Genomic DNA, 19,551 nt, shown 5'->3' with positions numbered 1-19,551 from the left:
ACGGTTGGAATAAAAATACGATTACAGTCAAATAAAATGGGAACCTATAGGAAAGCCAAACTTTTCATTTGACACTCAGATTGTTGAATTTAGTCCAGCCATTTTCGGGAAAACGAGTGAATTTGAAAAGTCACCGGAACATGTTTCTTTTCACAATTTTTGAACCACTTGTTTAATCAATATAAAATTCATCAATTAACCTTTAACTAGCCCGTTCATTTGATATCAATATTGATCAAATCGGTTGTGTACTTTCTGAGATAATGAAGTTTCGTGATTTTCACATTCTGGTACTTTACAGACGAAGTTACAGTCCGATTACATTGAAATTCAATAGGGTGTTATGAGGCAGCTAGACCTTTCACTTGACACTAATTTCATGGAAGTCGGTTCAGCCATCTCTGAGAAAAGTGAGTGTGTTTGAGTAGTCTTCGGAATATGTTTCTTTTCATAGCTGGATTTCACATTTTTAAACAAAACAGGCAAAGTAATAGTCCGATTGCAAAACAAATCAATAGGGTCTTATGGGGCAACTAGACCTTTCATTTGACACTGATTTTATGAAAATCGGTTCAGCCATCTCTGAGAAACATGAGTGAGATTAAACACTCTCCAGAACACGTTTCTTTAAATAACTTCTGAACCGCACTTCAATCTTCATGAAACTCAAAAGTTATGGGTTTTTTAAGTAGCTCGTTCATTTAAAACTAATTTTGTTAAAATCGGTTGAGTAGTTTCTGAGATAATGATGTTTCATGATTTTCACATTTTTGAACATAACCTCTAAACTAAAAATCCGATTGCAATGAAATTCAATAGGGTCTTATGGGGCAACTAGACCTCTCATTTGCAATTATTTTCATGAAGATCGGTCCAGCCATCTCTGAGAAAATCGAGTGAGATCAAGAGAACGTTACACACACACACACGTACACACACACATACGCACACACACACATACAGAAAAGCTCGTAGAACTAAGTCGATTGATATACGAGATTCGACACTTTGGAGCACTTTTATATTTTTGGTTTTTTCCAGTGATTGCTCTACCTTTCTAGGAGAAAGGCAAAAACATGTTGATATCCATGATACATAAAAACAGTAACAATACGTTTGGGTTTTTAAACAGCTTCGTAATTTACATAATAACGCACAGCGGCGAATGATTCGACAAATACAGGTTTTTCTACCAATTTACCATTGTTGAATGTTGTTGCTGAACTTTAATAATTTTCAATAGGAACGACGAATATTGATCTTTTTATTGAATTTGTGAGATAGATGTATTCGAATGATTGACTTGTACAACCAGTCCCTTTGAATTTAACTGAAGAATTCCACAAAACAAGAAATAGAATCAGTATTTATGTTTGTTAAACCGTTGCTTCCAATATTAAACAGGTATCGATTACTACAGGTATCGGTATCGATTATTACAGGTATTTAATTTATATTGTAGAAACGAGCTTTCAACGTTTTTAGATATTGAAAGTGCACTTTATTTACTAAAACCTGAATAATAAAACTAGTCAGAATCGAAAAAAAATGTTGCACCTAAAGCTCAAAATAGTTACCCTAGGAAGATTATAACTTTTTAACCATCATAAGTGCATCAAAGTGCCGCAGAGTAAGCGTTCGCCGGGTTCATCGCTTCAACGTTGGCTTACGGGAAAACTCATTTAAGTCTCTGAAAGAAATACCTTTGCTAAGGGCATCGAAATTCACAGAAATGGTTGAAAAGCTAACTTTCATTTTTATTTAGTTTGAGCTCTAGGACGAAACATGTGTTCACTAGTGTAATTTAACTTCCTATGTCGGTTGCGCTTAAATGATATTTTTTGTACTTGAAGGTATAACACTATAAAGTTTTAACTCCCACATACTGAAAATCATTTTTCTTTATGAAAGTTTTAAGTTGATAACCCAAACTTTATAGTTTAGGATTAGGAGAAAAACCTTGTGCAATTTATTTTGTTTTGATGAAGGCTGCATTAAAAGATCTTAAGACCCAGATTGTGTCGGACCGGAATGCAAAACAAAAGAATCTGGATGCTAAGCAGGAGAAGCTCAACGAAACGTCGTGCTGTCTGACAGTGTTCGATCGAGTTTTCAAACAGGAATTTTAAACCTCGATTGACCGACAGAGGTCCCCAAAAGAATTTAGAATTAAGAAGTTGAAATCTGCGAAGCTCCTGGGCTCCTGGGACTTTGAACCAGTAAGTTTACGGGAGAGGTGACTACGGAAGAGACTACTGTACAATCTGTCCGAACTTGGCAAGCGGAATTGTTTTTATAGTTGCTCCCGAAACGGTTGTTGAACTCCAATGCGATGTACGTGTCCCGATTTTTTCGTTTTTAACCAATAATCGATGCGAGTTATTATACAAAATTTGACGCTATGTTTTTAACATTTGACTATTTAATAATTTAAAGGTACGACATCTATCAAACAGTACTAATTGAGCAACAAACCCCATTAACCACCCCGGAGCTTACTTCAGTCGTCCGCTTTCCGACAGCTTCACATTTGTCAGTGCGGGCACCTTGAGTGCACCACTGCCGCCGCCGTAACTTTCGTTCACGCTTCCATTGGTGATGTCGGGCAACGGGGAATCCTCACTGACACTGCTGCTTGCACTGGTACTTCCGCTCGGCACCGCCGTTTCCAAATTGATAACGGGCGGTGGAGGTGGCATGCTAGTCACTTTCACGTTCCCATCACTGTCCATAGTAGTATCCCAGCAACTTTCTTCTCCAGTTTCGGCTAAAACAAATCGCTTGCTAGGCCGTCTCTTTAGCATGCTTCTAGACACTATTAGCGCAAGGACACAAGCACACAGCAGCAGTGTCAAAAGGAACACTAGCACTATTCTTTCCGTTGACCACTAATACACTACACTGCTAAACAGCCGTATGGTTGCGAATATCTTGCACTCGCAGAGGAGATACGCGTGTGAATACCCTACTAGCCGTTTTTCACCACTTTTATTTTATCTTTCGTTTACTTAGCACTCAAATATTTCGTTTGCCTATTTTAGTCACTACGGTGCCGATTGAACCAGTTGTTGTTTGAATATTTCTCTTGAAAATAAAACACAATACTGAATGTTTGATTAGAAATTACGATACCAAAAGCTCGGCCGCTCCGGCCTGTACGACTACTAAACTTCCATTGAACGGCGATATCCGAATCGCATTGAGAAAACTTGTATGTGCAGCTCCGGCCATCAGCCGTCTGACTGAGCGAGAGTCACTGTGAGCTGAGAGAACCCACAGCTGGTTTTATTGGCCATCGAGCGGCGCAACTTGGGGCAGGTTTTTTTTCTCTTAATCATCCGAACAAATACAATAAACGAGTTAAAGCACATGGTTTGCCACCATGTGGACACGCGTATAGCCATCCTGCCGCCAAATCTGGCAGTGTGCGTGTATATTGGCTGTATAGATCTTTCTCCGTTAACCTCATCGGATGATTTGAAGGTCTTTCCCCTAGGGGCACCCCCGCACCTTGCAGCACCGATCATTACACGGCACTCCACTTAAACCCCGGGCGCCAATAGCAGTCGCAGTTAATGAATGACTTTTGTTGCATACCGTAGTATTTGGCGATAAAACACAAACACGGAGACGGAGAAGAAGAAGAAAAATGGTTGTGACGTAAGCAAAGCAGCTCCGTCATCATAATTAGTTGTCTGTTGTGTTGGGCCAGTGGTGGTTGGTAAACATTGGCAGAGTCATGCAGCAAATATACCGGTTGGTCAATATCAGGTATATGGTATGAACACGATACGCAAAAATGGAAGTGCATGATTTGCGATTCGTAATTGAAGGAGCTTCACGCGGAAGAGCTGGCAGACAGATAAGTCTAACTGCGCACTGACGAAAGCATAATTCGATTGTAGAGCCATTCCGCGCTACTAAGAGAATCGATCCGATCATTTTTAAGTTGAAATTTGCACAGTAGATTGGTCATTTGTTGATATCAATTCGTCATTCAAGATTACGATCAGTGTTGCGATTGGAGTACAAAAATAAAACACAATGACGAACTAAAAACTGGAAAACATTTTCGTTATGTCGCATGGAATTACTCTGTTGTAGTGCCTCGATCGTTTAGAAGACTGACGATGATTGCCAGAAGTTGCTTTGTGCTAAGGTGGTCGGTATTACCGACTTTTCGAAAAACCGGTATTTCGGTATTCATAAAAATAAAAACCGGTAAAACCGGTAAAAAACCGGTATTTTTATTTTTCTCGGATTAATACAAACCAAGAGTGACTCGTGGTCTTTAAACCTACTTTTTCAACTACACAATTCTTAAAATCATAGTTTGGGGAAGTAATGATGATTGTCCGCGAAAAAAAAACGCAAGTCACTCTCTCTGTACTATTTAAAAATAAAACTAAAAAATAATTAAAGAGTGTTGAACGTCTCCAGTAGTGGTTTCCTTCGGCCGGTATTCTGCCGCAGTCTTATGCAAAAACCTGCCGAAGTAAGCCACCGCCGAAGACGTTACCTACATAAATTTGGATTTGAAATTTATTTTTTGCTTAGCGTCTCAGGTTGCATCTATGTATGGACGTGTCGCTGCATGATTATGTTTTTGCATTCATGAGTAACTATGCTTCATTACGATCCAGATTTTTTTTGTAAGATTAGGACCTCTGCGACCATTGTTTTGATCTCTTGTGGTATACGATCCAGATGGATAACAGTGTTTGAAAAACTCCAATGAATGAATCTAGTGATATGATTACGAAGAACATAATTTCAAAACTCATGTAATAACAAAAAAACATGTAGATTTTTATTCAAATTTTCTTTCACATCGCAAAGCTTAGTTTCAAATTAGTGAATAACTTTATGATTCGTAGAAATACAATACTCAAAACTGTTGAAAAGAGTATATGAATGAAGTAAAAAAAAAGAAGTCACGATCAGACCAGAATTTACTTCTAATGAATCCGAATGAATCGAAAGTAAATACTTCTTTATTCTGTTCGATGCTCCTTAAACAGTTCGTCCAAATTTTTTATTATTATAATTATTTTATTAACTTTAGCTCCTGATGGAGAAACGAAAAATGTGGCATATAAACAAGTTTGTAACTTAAATAGAAATAAATATTTGAAATGAGAGGTTGGTAAAAAATATATTAAAAATATAGAAAATGATAGAAAAAGCAGAAACTTTTACACGAGTGAGGCCGAGTACATTCAGCTAGTTGCTAATAAAAGCCCACTGCGGTACGGGCGACGAAGCTTTGACCATGCTATAGCTATTTAAATTTCACTTTTTTCAAGAAGCAGTAATTTTTAGGATGAAATTCATCATTGGTTGATTATTCCATCCTGTGAACACTTTGTATCTACAAAAAAAAATTCCTAATTCAAATTTTTATTTATTTATTATTTTTCTAGTTTTACTTTTAAATAGCACAAAATGAATAATGACTTGCGTATTTTCGCTGACATGATTGTGATTACTGCTTCAAACTATGATTTTCATAATTTGTAGTTAAACTGGTAGGTTCAACACCCACGCGTTGCCTCTGTGAATATGAGTGTGTAAAGAGATTAGCTGTTCTACTTAAACAATAAATGTTTTGCTTTATTGATATGAAGTTTTATAACCGATTATCGATACACACCAACACATCGTCTGAATCCGAGCAGATTGTTAGAAAACTACAAAAATTGATACATAAGGGTAAATTAATATTTGATGTTGCTTCTGTCTAAATGTATTTATTATACAGAGTATTAGGAAGCTCACATAAAATTCTTCAAGGGGCGATAGAAGACCATATTTAATGAAAAAAAAATACTTCTACGCATATGGCCAAACGTCAACTACTGCAAAGTTATCCACTATTTTCAGTTTTCGGTTATGTTTGGCTGATCAACTTGCACAACAGGTTGTTCGTGATTCCATAAACTATGGATACTTTCATTCAACGACGAGAATGCATCGACAAAATATAAGGTATCGCAAAATTTCCAAGAAAAAATCGAAAAGCTACTGCGTATAAGCGTATAAGATCTCGCAAAGTCGCGATCCGAAGTAAAAGCAACTTATATAATAGGGTACACAGCGAGTGAGTTTCTCCTCATAACGAATCATCAAGGCAAACAGCACAGAAAAGCATAGACGAATAGCAGGTCAGATTTGCATCGATTTATCCGTCAAATTTCCCAATTTAAACATATCAACACTGATTCAAGGCAATATTACTCAATTGAGCATTCAATGACCGGAATAGAATCACTCTCTGGCACGTTTCATATAAGACTTTCACAGACCCTAGCTTAATCTTTTCACTTTAACTTCCAACTGATGAAACTACCGATCGCGACAACCATAACATCGAAAGGTCGCGATTTTGTTGCGATGATCGTGCCACTGGTAAAACTCACACCCGTAATTCGCCACGTCCCAAATACTACTGTTGTGACAAGCGTTGCTTCGAAACAGCCTGTACAACTCATACAGGTGCCTTCTCTTCGCTCGGTAAGCCCAGTGCCCAATTGGGAGGTGGCATGGGAGAAATCTGTTCGCTTGTTTTCGCATAGTTTACACCGTCTATGCACCGAGTTTAGGCCAGCTAGTTTTATCCAATGGCAATTACAACCGTAGCACATAAGAGTACGTAGAACAAAAACTTGGCCAAAATTGAAAAAATGAATTTTCAGACAGCAAATGTGTCTTAAAGTGGTTTTATGTCTATAAAGCTTTATATTTAGACATAAAAACTTATTATTAACAAGTTTCGTTAAGTTAAATCACCTAGCAGTGATATATCAACTGTCCTCTGCTATTACTCTGAAATTTGAAAAAAGTATAAATATGGTAAGAGCTTGTTCTGGTGAATACCTTTTTGCCAATCTATTATTATTATTATCTATTATTCTGATACTTTTGAAGCGTCATTTAAATCGCTAGCTTTAAAAGGATCGTCTGATATGGATATGTTGGATACCGCAGTGCTCCCAGTAGATCATAGAGTTATGGGAACTGCTTATCTCAATTTACGGAGTGATTCGCGATTAAGGCGCAAATAACAAAATGTAAACAGATCGTTTTATCACACCATTGGTTTCGAAAAGACTTACAGAATTCATGGCAAGAATCCTTCCTTTTGTATAAATTTATAAAATTATTTTAATCAATTTTTTAGTGAAGGGCGACAAAACAGTTCATCCAAAACAAAAGATACTTTGGAACTAAGCCCTTTACATTGTTTTGAATCAACGGGCTTATTTGCGAAATATTTCCTAAACAGGCGACGGTAAAAAATTGTAGTATTGTTAGGAAACTATAAGACAAGTTTATTTTACGTCGATTTTTGGTATTGATGTTAATGTTAGTCACTTCCTTTGAAGTTACGATTTTTAAATGTAATTCCAAATTTTCAAACTGATATTTCCAAATGTTTATCTTTTGCCAGTTGCGCCCTTATCGCAAATCACTCCAGATTTTCTCTTAGCAATTGCGTTTTGCGTCACTTGCTTCGATCACTGCAATCAATCCTTTGTTTGGACGAAATGAACGTGAATCTTCCGACCAACTTTACAATTTTATGGTTAATCTATACCAATTTTGCCATATTTTGAAACTGTCAATTCAATTTAAACTAACTTTTGAGACGAATTCGTTGATATCTAAAGATCGATTGCTTCTTGAAGGACATTTGTTTTTTTTTTTTTTTTTTTTGTAAGATTTGGACCACTCGATCACTGTTTTGGTCTTTTGTGGTAACATTTGATGGTTTTTTCAAGTTTTTATTCCAGAAACAGAAACTTTTTACAACTTGAATGTTCGTAGTATTGCGCAATCAACTCGAATAGGGTATTTCTCGGCAAGTTATCACACAATCTTAAGAAACTAATCAAATTTTTACAATCGAAAGCATCATATATGCGCTCATTCAATAAAAAAAATATTATCAGTAAATCTGGACGTTCCAACTTCGCATTGATCGCAATCACGAATGGGTGAGCATGGGGCAGATTTTCTCTCGGTACTTACTCAGAAACACATAAGCTTTCCAATGGTGAGTGAATTTTTGCTGGGACTTGCTGGGAACCCAAACAAAAATCCTTTTTTGTAAAAAAATTGTAAATCAAAAGAAACTGAAAGACACGTGTATGGCAAGACCTTGTTTTGAAGAAGTTTTTTTTCAACCTATACAACACATTTCTGACCTAAATTTACTTAACATGCCTTTCTTTTTACTGCCCATATTAAATTTACGCCCAAGAATCACTTTAAAGTTATAAAAACATGAGTGAAAATTTATATTTTTCGTAGAACAATTTGTGACTTATTCATGGGCTCTAATTAATACGAAGGTAATGATAGTTACTTTCGTTAGTAAACAACTCAGATAATTTCGAGCTGGCCTGCATACAATGTAGTAAGTATCAGAGAATGCAAAAAGGATCAATAGAACGAGGAACACTTAAATTTTTTTCTCGTATTTTGGCCAGGTTTTTGACTGAAATACTCCTAAGTGCGTAGTCAACCACGATACTGTATGATACTGTAAAATAATGTGACGCTGACGTTCAAAAGCTAAACTCTCACTGATATCGCGAATGCCTAAGCAAACCTACTACTCAATCACAACACACAAGAAACAAAACAATCTTCTAATCATTCTTGACCCATAGGCGAGTAGAAAGAATTTCAATCTGTAAGATAGGGTTTGGATTAATTAGGGGTTCACTATCTCCATTAGTCAAAGCAAACGGACCTAAAACTCCTAAATTTTGATCAATATCAACAATTTTAATAACGGAGACTAAAACTCTGGTTAACTAGCTTACGAAAATGTGAAATACCGTTCATCACAAAATAATCTTTAAATAAACATCAATCGAAAAAAAACGACTAAAATTGTAGCCATTTTCTGGGTGGTGAAGAAAACCGTACACATTTCTAATATTTCAGGCTGTATAAGTTGCTTAAAATTGGTTCCTTAGGCGGCATTCATAAATTACGTAACGCACATAGGGGGGAGGGGGTATCCTTGAGCGTTACGATTTGTTACACAGGGGAGGGGGGAGGGGGGAGGAGAGTTCAGCGTTACGTAACAAAAAATCTCTGGAGAGACTCTCCAAAAACGAGCATTTTTATCAAGCAAATCCTTCTACAGCGTTACGTAATTTTTATGGGGGGGGGGGGGTAGGTGTTGGCGTTACGTTTCGTTGCGTATGAGAGGTGGGGGTCCAAAAATTGGCTTTTTTGCGTTACGTGATTTATGGATGTCGCCTTACAATACATCTCCTCAAATAAAAAAAAAAGGGCATGCATATCGAATGACTGATGGATGCACCTATCAACAACTAAATATACCTAAGAAGTGTTCTCACTAATTTTGAAAGTATTGCGAGTTATCTGTTTCATAAATTCACAAATTATCGTTCATTAATCAGGTAGTCAGGTACCATTTTTGTATAGAAAACCCCAGAAACATACATACCTAAAACATCACTCTACTCATTCATTTATGAATTGTCAAGTATCAAAGTTTAACTAGCTTATAGTACAAGGTCTAAGCTTTAAAAAAAGTATTTGATGATGTGCAGCGGTTTGCCTCTTTCTCCCCTATATGCATTTGAAACTGGTAAATTATTTAATGGAAAAACGATCTAACTTAGCATAGAGCGATTGTAGCAACATGCTGTCTTCGAAGGAAACCTATGTTTTTATGTTGGTCATATTTGTCTAGAACATTGTTCTTGAAAAAACAATATTTAAAAAGTTATGAGCATGAGCATGAGCATGAGCATGATTGACCGCCCGCGGTTGCTACTCCGTTATTGCCAAATCAACTGTAATTACACAGAGAACCAACAGATGATGCTTGGGACTAACATTCATCTTCAATGTGCAAAAACTGGTGACCTTAATCTTTATATTAGGCAATACCAGCGCCGGCCGCATCCGAATGCAGGTCAAAGAAGGAGTGTGTATAGGAATATGTTGACGTAATACTCGCTTTATTGGAAGCCGAGAACACCTCTGCACTTCCACGAGAAATCACTGGGATGCTGGAGAAAAGGGTAAGGTTTGCAGCAGGTTCGTTTTGGTAAACGATGCGCTGAGTTCGAGTACCGGGTTCATAATAACAAATATCGCGCGTACGAGTTCATTATACCTTCTACGGAAATCATAACGCGATCAATATGTTAGATGAAGTAACACCGCAAAAATAAAGTGCACGCGAGAATACCGGACCTATGACTCAATCAAGACCGACTCAAATATTTGAACATCTGTTTATGTAGTCATTATGCAACTACCGTAACGTGTCTCCCATTGATTGATCTCAGCTGACTACACAATGTTACGAAAGCTACGAAAGGTGAGTCCACGTTAACGCCTCGCGACTCCTATCACTTCTTCGTGGAGTGACCCTATTTATATAAAAATTATAACACGTTTATAACCAATCTGTAGAAAATACGACCTCATGAAAGGTATCGACGCGAAGTCTCTAGATATTCGGTCACCCGGACATCTGTCTTTGAGCTTAGCAGGTCGACTAACGGCGTTTCTTGTATACTGTTCGTCTGTTCTTGAAAAGCGATTTTTTTATTTGAGACCGATTTAAAGCAGTAATAAACTAAAGAGTGTTGTTAGGGTCACGCACAGGTAAGTGTGGTACATCCTAGTGAAACGCAAAATGGTATACCACACTAAGTGGACGATTCGAACTTACATATCATAAAGTTGGGTTACTACATTTCGAAAACATTTATATGAGCAAAACTCTCCCGGACCGGAGACGCGTTTTACCAAAGCATTGTGCACGACCGCTCAATCCACGACTACCGACGGAGACGCTCGGGAGCACGATATTTCACGCCGATTCTCTATTAGCTGTCGATACGAGTGTTGCCTATCAAATAGAAAAATTGGCAAAGTTTCATGCATCCAAAGCTCCAATAATTTGAAAAATGCAGATACGCAGATTGATCAAAATATATATCTTAAGTTTGTTGACAAAATGCCGAACTAGTCATTATTGGGACATAGTATACAAAAACCTCTGCTCAGAAACTAGAAAAATCGAAAAAATTGAATTATAAGATTTAGACTACGACTAGCAACAATGCACCATATTCCGAATTCCACAAACCACAACCACAATGTTACGCGTTATGTTGGCTCATTATTAAGCTGAGCGATGGGGACCTTTTTGTCAAACGACATGCGTAAAAGCTTATGTAATGTCGAACTCGTCTCCGCGGCGCATTCACACCCGGACTACAGTTTTGTCCTGTACTTTTTTTCACTTTCCGGATTATACTTTTTCTGTATCCGACTACACACTTTATCCTGGACTACACCCGAAAGAGACAGGGTGCAGTCTGAAAACACTAATAACAAAACAAATGCTCTCAAATGGCGTACTAAAAATATGACAGCTGAGTGTAGCGTCGCTTGCGTGTTCGTTTTCGAGCTGTAAAGTGTAGTCCAGGACGGTGTAGCACAGCCGCAGAAACGAGCTTGACACAACATTACAGTATTTCTAAGCCCTTTACAAAATGCCAGAACAATTATTATTCATTTTACCGTATCGGATCTGCGTCTATAAAAATTTAGCATGTTTAACAAAACTTTGCTATGGCGTAAAAATAATTATTCAAAAGCTAGTGAAGTCATAAAAAGAAAAGGAATGACAATGGACATTAAAACATGGTCATCAGATATATTTCAGTTCAGAAATTCAAGACATTTTTAACATTGGGAAATATCGCAAAATAGATAAACAGCAATCGTGTGGTACACCTTTTCAAGCGGTGCATGAATGAATGACAGAACAGTACGAAAATGCTACGCTGTGGTAGCACACATGAAAGATGAATTTGCCATTAAATGACGCACAAATTCATCGCTAAAAAACTCATACTATACTGCACACGCTACAACACGAAATATAGAAAAAAACAATTTGATTCTTGTCGGTGAAAACTACTACCTTCGAGTCATTTATAAATAAACAAACATGTCTGTAAATATATGCACTTATCTTAGTCATTGAATCAGCTTTCAGCAAACCAAACATGCCTCCGCTCGCACACAAACAAGTATAGGCAACTTGTTTCTATGGTTACAACTGCCGCTCTCTCAGTTTCTGCCTCTCAGCAGATCGTGCCGTCGGCGGAGAATATGCTTGCACACTACCGTATCAAAGAAAAGTCACCAACACAACACTGCGCTTTGAAAGCAGCCATTTGCTAGGCGACAAATTGGTAAAAAACGGCAATAAAACTTTGAATTTCCAGATCGTTTCACTTCCAAATCACTTTTAATACACTGTTATAACACTCGAAACATTTTCACCTACAATTACCACACGAAATTCACAATTTAACGTGCTATATATCACTATAAAACGCGATTACCACGGACGCAATAAATAAAGCGTCTACACACGTCGCCAGCGATGCCAGCTCCAAAACAATATTTAAAAAGTTATGCTAGAAAAATTAAATTCGAGGGGGTTGACAGCGACAATGCTTTGTATTTCAATAAATAGACGTCATAGAAATTTAATATCTTCGGCAAAGTCTCATATTTTGAAAAGTTCTACAACTTTGCTGAAGAAACTATTCATGTATCTTCGCTATATCAAAAGTTGAATTTTTTATTTTTATGATAGTAGGCCATGATCAAAAAATTTCCTTATCAACATTTCCGTTATATTTTTGTGATCAATTTTTTTTAACATTGTCTTTAGCTAACATCAACCGTTTAAGCACAACTGAACGTATTGTGCCGTGTCAAATAAATGTTGTGTGAACAAAAAAAAATGAGCACAAATGAATTAAGTTCGTCAAATTGCCTTTTCCGACCACTGTGCGACCGGGATACGAGTAACCTTAGCGGAGATCGGGTAACCAACCCCGGTGGAAACTTTGGTCGTATGCTGACTGGGAAGGGGGAACGTACCCGTCTGTTTCCCCATGTTAGGGGCGGCGTACAACAGCGTCTGATCCGGAGCGGGCGGCTGAATCATGAAACGCGGTATCTCGCCAGCTATATCAAAGACGGCAGCCCCGTCGCGAGACTAGGTATTGCAGCCCTAGTAAGGCAACATACCGAATATTAAACACTGCGAACAATCCAGATATAAGTACGGAACGGAATAATCGGCATGGACCTAGGTGAACGAAAAAGGACAACGATTTTTGGAAACTCGGTACTTGGAATATAAGGACTCTACTCGAACGTGTTGAAATCCAAGGCAACGAGAAGAATGCAGTTGAACATCCAGCGGCTATCAACTGAAGGAGTAGCTGCCGAGTACTCGCAGAAGGTTGATGAACGGATTGAGGAAAGAGTTGAAGGGAACCTGAATGAACAGTGGAGGCACATCCACAGTTCGATCAGCACTACAGCGCGAGAAGTGTTGGGTACAACTGCGGCAGCTGCGTCCAATGAGTGGTTTGGCGCTGAGTGCCAGCGAGTGACGGAGGAGAAGAACCGCGCCAGGGGTCACATGTTGGCCACGACTGTGACTCGTCAGAGCGTGGGTAAATATCGAGACGCTAGAGCCGCTGAAAAGAGACTCCATTGCCGGAAGAAACGACAGCATTGGGAGCGTATTCTTGCGGAGGCGGAAGGTTGCTTCTCCAGGCACGATGCGAGGAGCTTCTACAAAAAGGTCAACGGAATCAGGAATCGAAACGTGTCAGCCCCTGTCATGTGCAACGATAGTGATAACCGATAAAACAGAGGTGGCCAGGCGTTGGAAGGAACACTTCAGTATGCTGTTGAACGGTGAGGAAAACAGTGGAGTCGAAAGGAGCAGGCTGACTATTGAGCATGATGGTCAAGCTGTGGATCCACCTTCCATGGACGAGGTGAAGAAAGCAGTGAAAGAGCTGAGAAACTGCAAGGCAGCCGGTAAGGACGGCATTCCCGCCGAATTCTTCAAAGTCGGGAGCGAACAGCTGTATCGTGCCATCCATCGGATCATGCTGAGAGTGTGGTCTGATGAAAAATTGCCCTTGGACTGGTAGGAGGGTCTCATATGCCCGATCTACAAAAAAGGACATCGCCTGGACTGTAGCAATTATCGGGGCATAACTCTTCTCAATACTGTGTACAAAATTCTCTCCCGCATCCTGTTCCACAGACTGGGGCCGTTGCAGGAGACCTTTGTTGGCGAGTACTGGTGCGGTTTTCGAGGGGGACGCTCCACGACGCACCAAATGTTTACCTTGCGACAAATAATGTTGCGATAAATTCCGAGAATTCGACTTGCGGACGCACCATCTGTTCATAGACTTCAGGGCAGCGTACGATTCAGTAAAGAGAAATGAGTTATGGCAGATTATGATCGAACATGGCTTTCCTACAAAGCTGATTAGGCTGATACGTGCCACCCTTGAAGGTTCTACATCAAGCGTCAGGATAGCCGATGAGATATCGTTCGTGACGTTAGATGGTTTGAAGTAGGGTGACGGGCTGTCGAACTTATTGTTCAACATCGCATTGGAAGGTGCTATACGGAGGGCTGGTGTGCAGAGAAGCGGCACCATCATTACGAAGTCCCACATGATTCTCGGTTTTGTGGACGATATCGACATCATTGGTATCAACCGTAGAGCTGTGGAAGAGGCCTTCGGACCTCTCAGGAGGGGAGCTGCGAGATTAGGGCTTGTCATAAACTCTGCCAAAACGAAATACATGGTGGCTGGCAGAGTGCGTGGTAGTCCGTCGGAGGTTGGTGCTGCGGTGGTGCTAGATGGGGAAACATTTGAAGTACCGTGGAATGGGGTGAAATTGATCAGTGGGGTGAAATTGATCACCTGAAAATTCGTGATAAAAAATACTAATCAAAAGACATTGCTTTTACAACACTAGGCATTGTTAACGTGTCCTTAAACGCAACTTTTGCATGGTTCACATACCTGTCAAAGTTAACCCTTGCATGGCCGGTGCAATTTTTCATATTTTCGAAAAATTCTTCTAACTCAGTCAAAACTCAATCAAATTTGATCAAACATGTTTCCAAATAACAAAAAAAAGTATTGAATTTACTTAAAGTAATCTTAGTTGAGGGTTAATTACGTTAAATTTGGAGAAGTGAGTAAAGTTTGATAAAAGCTCAAAAAATATAATTTTCAATAATGATCATTCCATACCATTAAAGAAATACTGCTTCGCAGGAAACCACTAAGATTTTATTTTCAGAGCTAGTTTTTGAGCTTTTGCAACAAACCGAATTGAAATCGGTCTAACGACCATCAAATAAGAGCAAATTTAGCAACAAGCTGCTCATGAACCAAAATAAACAAATTTTTACCTGAAATATCGTTATTTTCGTTTTCAAACTAGCTGTAAATGATATTTTGCAGCACAAAAATCATCATTTATCTTAAGCATATCGAAAAAAAGCACATTGCCAAAAGAATGTATGGATTTCAATGGTGATCAATTTCACCCCAATTTACCTCATAGTACCTTATAGAATTATCGAATTTATTTCATGAAGTAGACGATAAAAATTTCACCAATAGCCATAGAGGTTCACTTGAGCACATACCAGTACTTGTTCTAAAATTATACTATTTCGGGAAAAATGTACATGGAGCTAGTTAATTGGAATTGTTATAAAAATTGATCAATTTCACCCCGTTCCATGGTAGTCGACGAATTTATTTACCTGGGGACATTGGTGACATGTGACAACGGGGTTAGCTGTGAGATAAAGAGGCGGATAGCAGCCGCAAACAGGGCCTTTTACAGATTACATAACCAGCTAAGGTCCCACAGTCTGCAAATCCGTACTAAACTTGCACTCTATAAAACACTGATTCTTCCGGTGGCTCTCTACGGCCATAAATCATGGACGCTGAAAGAGGCTGATCGACGAGCTCTTGGTGTTTTTGAACGCAGGATTTTGCGTTCAATCCTTGGCGGCAAACTAGAAAATGGTGTTTGGCGCAGACGCATGGACCATGAAGTGTACCAGGCATACAAATCGGCGGATATAGTCAAGCGGATAAAACACGGCAGGCTTCAGTGGGCTGAGCATGTAGCGAGAATGCCGGATGAGCGTCAAGCGAAGGCTATATTTAGCAGGAATCCCGATAGAGGTCGTCGACTTCGGGGTAGACCCCGCACTTGTTGGATGTGTGCTGTCGACGAGGATGCACGCGAAATAGGTGTTAGGGGCGATTGCACACTGGGCCAGAAATGGAATCTAGCGGAACGAAATTAATAGCGCTCTTAGGGTTTGACCAATCGGTTTCCGATCTTCTACAAAGTTTCTTGGTATAGTTAGGGCGTCATTTTGGATGTTTGAATTGGTTCGGAATTTAGCCGCAAAGGTGGCGTTGCGATGCCAACTTCTTTCCTTTACACGCTAGAGCTTTGCGGTATTCGACAAAGTTGTAGATCTCTAAATTTCATGAAACTTTACAGAATATACAAAATTTCTAACTCTTCAAGTTTCAGAGATCTACGAGTTTTTATATGTTTTGTCTGAATTTCACGTTTTATTGTGATAATTTTATGAATTCACTCGAAATAATTTCTTACAATTTTATTCTCAATAGAAATTTAATAATTACGTCGTTTTCTTCTGAGTACAGAAGTTTCTGAAATACTTAAGTGAAAAAAAATACACAAAATTTGAAAAAAAAATTGTGAAGTAGATATCTCAGCGGGTAGCAAGTATTAGCAAACCATGATTTTTTCTAAAAAATGTCCATCAAAAAATCTTTATTTTCTGAAAATTTGAAAGAAGTGTTTTTAAGAAGTACTGATGATGGTTGTAGGTAGCAACCGAAATACGTTTCTGCGGATGGTATTCGATTTTTTGTAGTAGAATTAAATGGAAATATAACCTATTCTCAATATTGAATAGATTTTTATTCGATACTAAGTGTCTCCATTATTGTGCATTTGGATGGGCAAACACACAGTAGATGCTAAGTACTGGTAGTCGTTGACATTCAGGATAGAGCTGGAAATTAAAAATACTTTTACTGATTCATATCTTCATGCAATCATATTTTGTGGCCACAGAATGATTATTTATGCAATAATAAATTGAACTGGCAACTCAAAATGACTATGGATTGCAGACGATCACGAAGTGTAGACAATAAATAATTTTACAAATAGTAATATAATTTAATTTTCAGTGCTACAAGACTCGGGAATAGTTAATGCGTTATCTATGAAAACACTATTTGATGTTTTCACCATTTCAACAAACATGATGATATGTTTTCACAAGTGACGTATGAACTATTACCGAGTGGTAAGCATTTGAAAATTCGAAGTCGATCACGTGGTGGTTCTGAGTCGGCCAATTATGGCTTCAACATACTTCCACCTTGAACAAAGTTGGTATTTTTGGAAAGTTTGAAAGATAGCTTACGTTATTGAGCTATTAGAATTAAAATGTGCGATCTTTTGATAAATTCGACAGGATATATACACGCCTACTAGTTTTGTAATAAGTACATTTGAAAGAACAGTCATTAAAATAACGAAGCCTTGAATATCTACCTATAAGCTTCAATAAGCACACCGAAGAACTACAAGTACTCCGTCGTGTACTCTTTCAGCTTCAGTGAGAATCGTCGTGTTCGATCGTAAAGTATAAATTTCATTATAATTCGTTACAGGTTTAATGAACGTAAATCGAATTTTTTCCTATCAAAGACAGACCTGCCAGACAATTACTGATTTTTTGCTCGCTGTTCTGTTTGTCGTTATTTACGTCACGCCGATGATCACTTGGCTCACAAAAGATGTTCGCACTCAGAAAAAAACTTAAGCAAACGAATATGTACAATACCTAGACCGTGTATCGAGGAGTTTTTGCTGTACTGTGTATAAAACTAAACAGTTCTTGACCACATTTACGTGGGCAAAATCATGCAAGTTTTTACAGGAGACTCACCTCAACCGGCGTCGCTTCTCGTTCAAATTCACCTCGTATCCGACGTGATGCGGCATACCGTTTTCCAACGTTTGGGGAAACTCATCCTTAGCTTCCTGTTCATCCTGGCCGTCCTCACCGACAATAAAGCTCGGCCGATCGCCACCGGGGGCTCCTCCCGCGCCGGAATCCATCCCGTTCTCACTGATAATTGTATTTTCGTTCACAGTGTTCAAGCTTGATTCGCTTTGATTAACACCGTTATTCTGTTCACTGGGGTAAGATTCCTTTTCTTCGAAAATATGATTAGCATTGGAAAAAGAAACACGTTTTATCTGCTGTGCGACGACATCGATCGCTATCTCGGCTATCACGTTTCCGTTGGTGATAACGTGTGTACTGACTACGGGTGGTTCCGTGTCGCAGCTTTCGGCGGGCGAATCACCTGCAAAAAGGAAACACCGAAAAAAATGGGTAAGTATAAAGATTTTTATCAATTAAGCTTAATAATCACGATGAATAAACTCAAGCAAACAACGGCAAATAGTGCAAATTGAAGGGAGAAAAAAAACTGAACAAGTGAGGTAGTAACTACGTACTATTGTTCACGTTACTGTAACTAACATGTTCGATTCTGCTAATGGTGTCACTGTCGTCCGAAGTATTACTGCGTTGACTGGACCACCACTTTTGTAGAAAAATGTAGGCAAACAACACAACACCGGTAAGCATCAAACTAATCATTGGAATTGATTTTTAACTACACATTTATGTCTTTGCAAGTGTGAAGGTTTTCCTATTAAGAATTAAAAAGAAAGAAAGTAATAGAATTAGCCACCGATGTTTGCAGACATATGTAAAGTTTACTTTGATGTTATAAATGCGCCTTTCACAGTTCATCGCAACAAATTGTATCCAAACAGAACCAATATCAAGTATCAAGCAACGCAATGTAGCAATGCGATAAATCAAAACAAGGTTCACAAAATTTTTAAATCACGCTTACATATTGAAACTTACTTCACACTTCACTTAAGTAGGTTCTATTTAATCGACAGCTCGGATCCACACCAGCGACGCGACTCAACCAACGGTTCAATTAGAAATGAGTCCAGTTCACTGAATATATTAAATTCAACCTTATTTACAGTGCTGACCGGTTGTCCCATCAGACAACTCAAAAAAAAAATTGCCGTAAATACATGGCATAGTAGGTAGTCGTTATCAGCATTAACATATAAAAGGTATTATCGGTAGATGATGTCGCCGACAATCTTGCAATTCTCTCAATGTCAGCTGGTACTGAGAAAGCTTTGGAAAGAGCTAATCCTGGCTTGACGAACGAAACAAAAACTCTCACCGTTATAGTCCGCGTTCACCGTCACATTCACGAGTAAAAAAAAATCTAATCGTGTCGTGACGGCAGAAGAGTGCACAAAACATTATCAATATGTAGGAAGATGAGACGAGCGGTTAAATAATCACGGTTTGTTTGCGTACCTATAAGCGGAACAGAAAAGTCGAGCCATCCCGGGCGAATCAAGGTTGCCGAGGGGTCAGTCAGGAACGAGTCGGTCAAAGTGTGGGTTTTGATTACAAAGTTATCAGCTCGAACTCGTCTAGGCAGGTTA

The 19,551-nt window shown here is 38.6% G+C and overlaps 1 protein-coding gene across 1 annotated transcript in view; it reads right to left on the bottom strand.

Moving 5' to 3' along the window:
* The window catches only part of LOC129725836 (acetyl-CoA carboxylase), a 50,376-nt gene that overhangs the window by 20,551 nt on the left and 10,274 nt on the right, over positions 1 to 19,551 (bottom strand). Inside the window, exons 2-3 of the mRNA XM_055682143.1 lie at positions 18,520 to 18,716; positions 17,942 to 18,365 (exon numbers count right to left, since the gene is read on the bottom strand). Coding sequence (XP_055538118.1) covers positions 17,942 to 18,365; positions 18,520 to 18,664 — 569 coding nt within the window. The 5' untranslated portion in view covers positions 18,665 to 18,716. The remainder of the gene's footprint in view (positions 1 to 17,941; positions 18,366 to 18,519; positions 18,717 to 19,551) is intronic.

This window comes from Wyeomyia smithii, chromosome 2, assembly GCF_029784165.1.
Source record: "Wyeomyia smithii strain HCP4-BCI-WySm-NY-G18 chromosome 2, ASM2978416v1, whole genome shotgun sequence".
Taxonomy (NCBI): Eukaryota; Metazoa; Arthropoda; class Insecta; order Diptera; family Culicidae; genus Wyeomyia; species Wyeomyia smithii.
The sequence above is the reverse complement of the archived record's forward strand: the minus strand, read 5'-3'. Positions and strand labels throughout refer to the sequence as shown.